Source organism: Chaetodon trifascialis, chromosome 5 (assembly GCF_039877785.1).
Source record: "Chaetodon trifascialis isolate fChaTrf1 chromosome 5, fChaTrf1.hap1, whole genome shotgun sequence".
Classification (NCBI taxonomy): domain Eukaryota; kingdom Metazoa; phylum Chordata; class Actinopteri; order Chaetodontiformes; family Chaetodontidae; genus Chaetodon; species Chaetodon trifascialis.
In genome coordinates this window covers 4,350,026-4,360,000 of record NC_092060.1, presented here as the reverse complement: position 1 = coordinate 4,360,000, position 9,975 = coordinate 4,350,026, and the positions used below count along the sequence as shown (strand labels likewise).

General features: G+C 38.8%; 1 protein-coding gene across 1 annotated transcript in view; it reads left to right on the top strand.

Moving 5' to 3' along the window:
• The window catches only part of slc7a11 (solute carrier family 7 member 11), a 26,241-nt gene extending 16,679 nt beyond the window's left edge, over nucleotides 1-9,562 (top strand). The window contains exons 8-12 of the mRNA XM_070962454.1: nucleotides 6,407-6,510; nucleotides 7,463-7,559; nucleotides 7,929-8,078; nucleotides 8,334-8,511; nucleotides 9,331-9,562. Coding sequence (XP_070818555.1) covers nucleotides 6,407-6,510; nucleotides 7,463-7,559; nucleotides 7,929-8,078; nucleotides 8,334-8,511; nucleotides 9,331-9,386 — 585 coding nt within the window. The 3' untranslated portion in view covers nucleotides 9,387-9,562. The remainder of the gene's footprint in view (nucleotides 1-6,406; nucleotides 6,511-7,462; nucleotides 7,560-7,928; nucleotides 8,079-8,333; nucleotides 8,512-9,330) is intronic.
• The last annotated feature ends 413 nt before the right edge of the window (nucleotides 9,563-9,975 follow it).

Sequence of the window (9,975 nt, the reverse complement as noted above, 5' to 3'; positions counted from 1 at the left end):
AAGGTCACTGAGCCCTAATGTTCAAACCCAAGAATAAATTCAATTACTTTTGACAGCACTTTGCAGCCTGTGCATACAACTGATAAAGTGATATTATTATAATATCTTTCATATTGGTGGCTGAATCAGACCCAGACACAAAATGTGGAATAGGTGAGCAGTGTACAACAGTTTATTGGACAGAATAAGAAAGTTAAGGTTTAGGTCCAGGGAAGCTGAGTGAATTTTATGCAGGTCTTGTAACCAGAATATTCTGGTAAGATACTCCGAATTAGGCCTTATTATGAATAGACCATTTTCTGATTAAGATGTGGGATATTAGGAGCATTCTTTGACATGCATACAGCACATTCAGAATATGTGTCTCAATTAGGGTTTGTACTACAGTTTGCATGTGGCCTCTTGCCTGTCTACAGTCAGAAAGAGAAGCACACCTACTTTATAACAAGCCACCAACCACAACAAATTTTTGATATTTAGTTTTTCACATTTCAAGCTGGCCATGGCCCTCCTACAGTGGGAAGATGTGGGTGACTTGAAAGCATATAGCTGAAGTGTTACCTCTCTGCTGTTAGTGATGTTAACTCCTAATGTGAGCACCACAGATGCCTTCCTGCATTTAACATGTCATTATTAGTGAAGTGTCTCCAATAGCTCTGCTTCCCAGCAGCTCTTAATGTGATTGTTTCAGCCTAGCCCTGTTAATGCTAATCACATCACAGACACCCCCAATACCAGACACTGCTGCTTATTAGACTGAGGACTGATATCAGTGTTACTGTAAGCCTATAGTGAGGGCAGACTCATTCACTAAGAGATCTCAGGTCTTTTCAAATGCAGTTAGTTTTATTGCCCTGTATACGATGAGTGATAAGAGCACCTTAAGGAAGGTGTTAAGAGCATTTATCTGTTCTTAGAAGGCTGTGATGGGATAAAAGAATTACCCTCTGTTCTTCCTTTCTCACAGACAGCTGGCAAAAGTTTACATTTCAAACTTAATTACAGAGTTAAACTCATGTCTAGAACTTTTCTGAAGGAGGCTGGATTCAAGGTAGAATTAGCAATAAATTAGAGGTATGTTCACATAATAATAATAATAATAATAATAATAATAATAATAATAATAATAATTATTATTATTATTATTATTTAACTTTCTGGCTGTAATGACTAAATTTCCCTGGTGTGGGATCAGTAAAGTCCTTTCTATCTCTTAAAAACCTTTTTTTTTTTTTTTTTTTTTTTTTATAGCACCTTTCACATAGGAATTGCAGCTCAAACTGCTTTACAGCAAAGTAAACACATGCACTAAGTGAGTGGTTCCCAGAGAAAAGACACAGAATGGACATACAACAGGGAGAAAAACAGTTATATTAAGAAATGAATGTAAAATAAGATTGAGAATAAAGCCCACTTGATAATGCTAGTTAAAGTGAGGTAGAATAAGGATGAACAAAGACAATGCGTAACATAAGATGGAAAATAAAACCTCAGAATAATAAAAAAAATATAGGTTAAAAATAGAGTATATAGAATATATGAAATTGAGTAATATGCAAAATTTTACAGGACAGCAGTACAAGTGTGAGGCAAAGCACAAAGGTTTCAGGCCTATATCAGGACATCATAGCTTGTTAAAGGCTGAAGTGAAAAAATAAGTTTTTAGTTTTCTTTTAAAAATATTCAGCGAGCTGGCTTCCCTGATATCTTCCCACTATTGCAGCATTCTTGAAGGCAAATAATAAATGCAGCAATTACCATTGTAGCTTGGCATGAATCAGTTTTTCAGCATCTTTTTGATTTAGAAATGGTCATGCTTTAGCTATGTTTCTAAGGTGAAAACATGTTTTCATTAGCTTGCTGGTGTACAACTTGAAGCTTAGATCTGAGTCTAATGGCGCATTTCCATTACACAGTTCCAGCTCTACTCAACTCAACTCGGTTCTACTCTACTTGGTTTGGTTGAGTTTCCATTACAATTGAGTACTCCATAGTACCTCCTCAACGTAGGCGGGGTCATCATACCACAGCTGCGCGAAACTGCCATGATGTCAATTTGTACGTGACGCAAACAGAGCCGACAAACAATGGAGGACATTGAGGCGATGTTGTATTTGCTGCTCGCTTTGTGACTTTTTGTCACACACAAAGCAAGAGAAGAAACCAAGCAGCCATTTCCCTCGAGTGAGAATAAAGAATAAAGTCAGCGGTTGCTGTTGCCCGGTGTTACAATGGAGGGGGCGGGATTGTTTTTCCAATGTTGGACATCGCAGACCAGTGACGACACTCTCCAGCCAATCAGTGGCCGACAGGCTGTTGACATCACACATATAGTATCGCTTCTACTAGCTTGGAACCTCGCCAGAGCAGGTACTAAAAATAGTATCAAGTACCAGGTACTATCCCTAATGGAAACACAAAACAACTGGGTAGAGTCAAGTCGAGTCAAGCCGCGCTAGTGGAAATGTGGAATAAGATAACACCAAGACTTGTAACCTCACATTTAATTGAGTTAATTTCCCCACATGATAAAACAGACTTTCTTGATTTGTTTTATGGCCAAGTAGTAGGATTTTAGTTTTGTCCTCATTGCCTTGCAAGAAAGTGTTGCTCATCCATTTAGTTATTGCCAAAAGACAGTCATTGATGGAGTCCATAGCTGCAGCATCATTTGGTTTAGCACAGATATACAGTTGTGTGTCATCCACATAACTATGGAAGCATACATATGCACTCTAATGATGTCATCAAGTGGCACCATGTATAATGATAACAGTAGTGGACCGAGGCAGCTGCCTTGTGCAACCCCAAAACAGATATCATGTTTCTCAGAATGATTTCCAAGACTGACACAAAAGTTTCTCCCTTTGATGGATGTTTTAAACCAGTTTAACACGCAGTCAGAAAGACCAACCAACTGTTCAAGATGACTGATAAAGATATCATGGTCAATCATATCAAAGGCTGCACTCTAACAGGACAAGAACTGAGACCTTATTTTCATAAGAATTTATTGTCGAAATGTTCAACCATGTAATTTGAATAGCAGTCAGCAATGTGTGACTCAAATGATAATAATAATATTACAGGACTTTGCCTCAGCTTTGCCATCAAGGAATCAACATTGAACCAGAAATTCCCTTTTAGACTTTGTCAAGATTAGTTTGGAATCAAAAAACACACTGTGATTGTCAGAAATAGGTAATTCTAATGCTGGAACATTGTCAATATTTAACCTTGTTACCAAGTCCAGAATGTTATCATGCTGATGAGTGGCTTCATTTATATGTTGTGTAAGTTCAACTGTCAGTAAATTCATAAGCTCCAAAAGTCTTACCTTATGAATTATCATGTCTTTCAGTATTAATCTGTCATATCTAGTCATACCAAGTGTGAGCAGCTCTGAGAATTCCTGCATAAACAATAATGAATATCTTGGTGGCCAATACAATGTAATGATAAGCACTGATAATTCTGCTTTGAGCTCAAGAACAAGACATTCAAATGACGTAAATTTACAGAGGTCAATGTCTTTACACACAAACTGCGCAGAAAAAATGGCTGCAATGCCTCTTCCTTTCATGTTTTGCCTGACTGATGGACAAAAAAATATATAATTCAGAGAACAAACCTCTGTCAGTGTTGCCACACCACTTGTGCTTTTTAGCCACATCAACTCAACTAAAGACATAAAATGAAAATTATTTTTAATTATTATTAAATATTAAACATGATTTGTTAGCCAATGATCTGACATTAAAAAGAGCTAATTTCAGCTGTAGGGATTCTGTGACATGAGAGGAGACTGGCTGTCAAATTTAAGATTACAGGAGAGAGGAACCAGATGGTCTGCTACACTGTGTTTGACCAGGTCACCGGCTATTTAAGATAAGGAAGCAGCATGGCACCTGTTTCATTTCTGATAGACACCTGAGAGATGATGTCTGTGGCTATTGTTGTTTAATAGTTCACCATTTTGACTGAGCTTCAGTGTGGCAGCTTCAGTGATTGTTATGGAGGCTGGGTCCCTGGAAAATATGATGACGAGGGGGAAGGGGGTGTTGGATCCCTGACTGGGACAGTCAGGGATGAGTGCCTTGGGTGTTGTGAATAGTGTCACACTTGTGCATATAGAGCACAGAATGACAAGGGCTAGAACCCAAAATGAAAACGTCAGAGTTAGAGCATCAGAGTTCAGTAATTTTAATGAAAAGAAAAGAAAAAAATAAAATAAAATAAAATTTAAAAAAATCCTAATACAATGGCCAATGGTGAGGCAGGCAAAGGTAAAACTCCAAAAGGGCAAACAAATTGTTTGAAGAGAAGATAGTGTCAAAAGTTCAACAAAACCCAACAAGGGCCAAGAAAATAAAACAAATATCCGATGAAACCATGGCCAAGAACACTAGATACACAAGGTAAAGACAAACTGGCAAGCAGTGAATGAAAAACACACCCTCAAATACACTGCGAAGTAAAAAAATAAGGCCGGTCACCAAAGGTGGGCTGTGTAATGATGACTGCTAACATCACTCAGTGGCTCGAATTCAAACAGCACACCAGTTAATATTACAGCAAATAACAATCAATAGCTAAGTACTAGTTAGCTAGCTAACATAAACAAGATTCAACCACAAGATAGTGGAAATTTGTTTTATGCTGTTGATTAGAGGTTTTAGAAAAATGATGAACACCCCTCACCTGGATTAAATCAAACCCAGTCTAGAGACCTAAAAAGTGACATTTCATTACATTTATTTCACTGTAAGCACGGGAGAGCGAGGCACAACCTAACACAGTTTGGTTTGTCCTAAATAATTGAAAAAATAGGGTTAGGGTTAGTTTGATTAATCATGTTTTTATCCAGGCAATATACACATCTCTGCTACAAATGAACACTTGAAGTTTGTTAACTTAACCCATGGTCAGGGTTAATTGCAACAGACAGAGGGTATAACACTTGCTAGAAAAGTCTGAACGTAATTCATTAAATTTAGTTCAACCTATATAGTAGTATCGGTACATAGTGTTTATGGATTTATCTATGATTGATAGATATCCACACATCTATCCAGCCCTCATCCAAGCATCCATCATGGATGGAAAGATTGTACATACTGCAGATTGACAGGTAGGTGTGGATATTATCTATCCATCTCTTTCCATCCATGATGGATATTGATCCCAGAAGAAAATGCGATAGTATTTCACTAAAAAGTATATATTTTACTAGACAGATTTTAAGATTTTACTGAGGTCTTTTGTCAGTTCCAGAGGCCTGGCCGGAAACTAAAGAGGATAAAGCATGTGCAGTCAGGATCCTAGAGGCTCTAGAAAGATCTGCCCTGAGGGAATCAGGTTGGCTGAGTCGATGATCTCATCACCATAATTTATGCCTAATGTCTTCTCACTATTTTCTGTAATACTTTCAATAACTCACTGCTCTGTTTAGAATATTTAAGATTTTTAAAATAGAACTCAAACATACTAAAATGTATTTCCTCATTATGCGGTGGATGGCTAGAAATGATCTTAAATAACAACATTTCAGGGTCCATTTGTGTAAAACTACAAATTCACATGTACAAGATAAATTCCCCGTTTTCCCCTCAGTCCATGTTCGTCCATACAAGCGTGGACTGTGACTAATCAGCACTGAATGGCTTCATGAATAATAAGCAGCTTTTGCTCCCACTTCTGCATGACCCATTTATGACAATTGCTGCCAGCAGCCCTGTCAACTGCTCTAATTCCATCTAACTAGCTACAGTTAGTAAAATAAGACAAACCATAATTCAATAAACTGATATTTGGAGACTGCTATACTCACAGCGGAGCCATTTTTAAAGAATAACCTAACATTTTGGGAGTTACACTTGTGTGCTAAGTACAGAGTTGAAGTTGGGACACAGTTATCATAGATTAGCATAAAGACAGGGCACCTGAGAGACGCTGCTATCCTGTCTCTGTCCAAAACACACCTGTCAACACCTCTGAAGCTTAATAATAAACCTGGCTTGTTTGATCAATGCTCAGAGAGAGATGTAAATATGACAATTTGTGGTTTCACATTGGAGCTGTTTCTTGATGGACTAGCTACTTACAACAAACTAGTGACTATTTATCGCAGTCCAGCTCACCTGGTAGAGCTTGCACCATGTTTGAAGCCTGCGTCCTGACTGCAGTGGTTTGATTCCAGCCTGGGCCCTTTGCTCCAGCATCCCACCTCTCTCTTGCTCCTCAGCTGTCACTACGAAATAAAGCAGAAAATGCCCCGAAAAAAAAAAAAAAAAAAAAAAAAACATATTCAAAAAGGAAAGCAAATAAATGAGTCTGTCCAGTGTTGAAGCGCTCCTCTTGCTAACTTTGGTCCTCCTGTGCCTCCCTCTGGTTGTACCTGTCACAGACTTTTGCAGAAAAGCTGATGGGGAACTTCTCCATAGCGGTGCCAGTGTTTGTGGCCTTGTCCTGCTATGGCTCCATGAATGGCTGCCTCTTCGCCTTGTCGAGGTACAGACGCTCCCTTTTTCCTGGCCTTTGTCTCCCTTGTCTTTCAAATAACAATGACCAAACACAATGACTTGCATGGTAAATTGAGGTATATCTTTTAACATGTTATCCCTTTTTATTTACTGCACTGAGGAAATACTGTTTTCATTGACTAATTATTTCCAGTCATGTTTACTGCTTTTTACTTTTACTTTACTTTTTTCATGCACTGTTAAGCAAACATCAGTGAAAATGTACACTACACAGGAAATGGAGGGATCATGACATGATGCCATGGAAAGGCTGTTGGGAAATGTCTGTGCAGGAAGTGTGTCATTGGCAGTAGCTTCACAAATCCATAAACATCCAAAAACAGCAAACCGGGAGATAAACACAGAATTCTCTTACTAAAATATGAACACAGATATCCAGTATCTAATACAGCCCACAACTGAAGCAAATAAAGCCTCTATTTGAGAATTTGCAGTGCGTACTGTGATTCCAGCAAGTGAGGCAGAACACCAGTGGGATGGATGTCAGTCCTCCTGTCAGGGCTAAGAGCTGGAGTTGGTCCCTGTGCGCCACACAGTGACTGCCTACCGCTCCTAAAGGAGAACAAATTTCACTATGTGGGACTGAGTATGATTGTATGTGACAGTAAACAGTCTTCTTTTAGATCGCACAAGTGGGCTTTGCACTAGTTCACTGTCTGTTTTGAGCAGTGCCGATTCCTGATAATAGTGATCTGCACCTGAGACTTTCTTCATGGAAATGAGAAAACAGCCCACACATCCTGACACCCTGTTTGATATCAGAGTTCCCGGTTTAGCTCATGCTCAAATTCATTCTCTGCAAATAATCTCATAATGGCAACACAGAGTGAACGTGAGCCAATATTTAAAATGAGCTTGTTTTAGTCACACAATCAATCACTACAGTATTAACTCAATTTTCTTCTGTGTGTGTTCACCAGAATGTTCTACGTGGCATCTCGTGAAAAACAGCTCCCTGAGGTTTTGTCTATGATCCACATCCGCAGACACACTCCACTGGCTGCTGTCCTCATACTGGTCAGTTTACTGCAATTACAACAACAATCAATAACTTTCATTAGACCGCACTAACAACACTGTCGATAGTGCCCTTATTTGAAATCAAAACCACTGACAAAAACAATGGTAATTAGAATTTAACAAACCTTTATAATTACAACATGAATATTAATGTTGAAACAAATATGACTCATCATGTTACATGCTGGTTATCGTTTGCCCTGCAAGCCGAGTCATCTCATTGGTACTGTGGTACAAGGCATAATGTTGTAGCTGTGGTTACCTGCATAGACCTTGGATGCTGACATGTGGTTAAACACTTGTTCTATGTTGGAGGCATCCTGAAAACAGATTTTCATACAAAGCTTTTTCAACTACTGTGTGCAGTATCCTATGACCATGCTCCAGCTGTTTGTGGGAGACATCTACAGCCTGTTGAATTTCATGAGCTTCCTGCGATGGTTGTTCATTGGTGTGGTGGTGCTGGGTTTACTCTACCTCCGATATACAAAACCTGACCTCCCCCGACCCTTTAAGGTGAGTGTTTCTACACCTGTGCACAGCTGTAGTTGTACTGAATCCTATCTGGACCTATGCTGCACTGTTAACCAAAATACACGTCGCACACTTTCCATGTATTTCCATGTATCTCACCTTGAGAAAATCTTTCGTGATGTTTAAAAGGAAAGGAATTAAAAATTGACTACTCCTTAAAGGTGCATGCAAATCTTTGTATCTGCTTACAGTGCATACAATATATTAATAGTATAATAATAGAGTAATTGTCCACAGGTCCCGCTCTTCATCCCAGTGGTGTTCTGCCTCACATGTTTCTTCATGGTCTTCCTGTCTCTCTACTCGGACCCGGTCAACACAGGGATTGGATTTGTCATCTCTCTCACTGGCATCCCCGCCTACTATATCTTCATTTACTTCGACAACAGACCAAAGTGGCTTCAGAGGGCTTTAGGTAGGCTAATCATTACTACTGACACTGACACATAATAATAATGTCAACAATTTTAATAATCAAGTAATTGCTCGTATCATTTATCAAGGAAAATTCTAACTATTTATTACTTATTTTAGCATCTCGGGTGCATCTATTCTGTGCTTTCATTTGCTTTATGTAACTGTAAAATGAATATCTGGGGGTTTCAACATTTGAACATGGTCTTAATTCTCTCGATTAACAAATAGCTTCTGTAAAACTTAAAGCTGAAAAATTTCATTGAGCATTGGACCCTGGAAGATCACAAAAAAATTTGCTACCACATGGAAATTTGAGAAGCAGTAACATTTCAGAAGTCTGAAAATAACTTCCCTCTCTCATGTTTGCCATCAAAACAGCATCCAAAAGCTTGTTAACTGAAGTCAAAGGTTGTACGTGGCATTCTACATGTGGAGAACCTTTGGATTGTTCTGAATTTTGTCGAATTTGATGGACAAATTGCACTGCATAAAAACTCAGAGAATCATGGGAAGGAAGTAAAGCGAAATTCCAATAGTAACAATGTCCCGAACAGCATTTTCATTTGCAATGCCAATAAGCTGTTGCTAATGTACTAATCACGCATTTTTGCTAACAGTATCTCATTTCTGTTGTATGAGCTTAAACCGTGCACATTCCCAGGTTCTTACAGCCTAATAAATGTTTGTTGTGAATTTAAAACATCCATACATTTTTTTCCCCACCGCACATTTTTAATAGCTTCAGATGTGTCAAAAACTTCACCTTATCCAGAACATGTAAAATGATAACATTGTATGGTTTTCTCTGTGTCCACAGATTCCTTCAACAGAACCTTGCAGATCATCTTGATGGTCATACCTGCTGAGCAATAAGAGGATCTTTGGCTGCTTCAACTCACAAATATATACAGAGCTGAACTCCAACTCAGAAAATAAAACTGGTCTGGTATTCTCCAAAAGACTGGTTTGGCACAAAGGTTTAGGTATGAATGTCTCTGCTGAATGTGAGTTTACATACTCTGTGTTATTAAAGGATGAAGATTTACATTACAAGAAGTCAAAAATTATTTTCTACCTACATGTCATTGTTTTTGTGACCACAGATTATTTATGGAACAGTAAATGATGACCATTTTCTTCTTGAAAACACATTTTCTGTCACATTGTTGTGTCCCTCTTCCAGCAGGTTTTAGCATGCAGATGGTCCAGCCCTAGCATGAGGACCTTTGACGTTTCATTAAACCATTATTAGAACTTTCCGCCACCTGCCTGACCTTATGTGGACCCTCTGCTCCCCTGGTAGTCCACTCAGATTTCACATTATCCAGTCAGACTGCATCAGCACCACCCTCTTCCCTCCTGCATCAGGAATGAAGTGGCTAGGCCCTATGTGCTGTGGTGTGGTTACTCTTACTCCAAGGTGTGTGTGTGTGTGTGTGTGTGTGTGTGTGTGTGTGTGTGT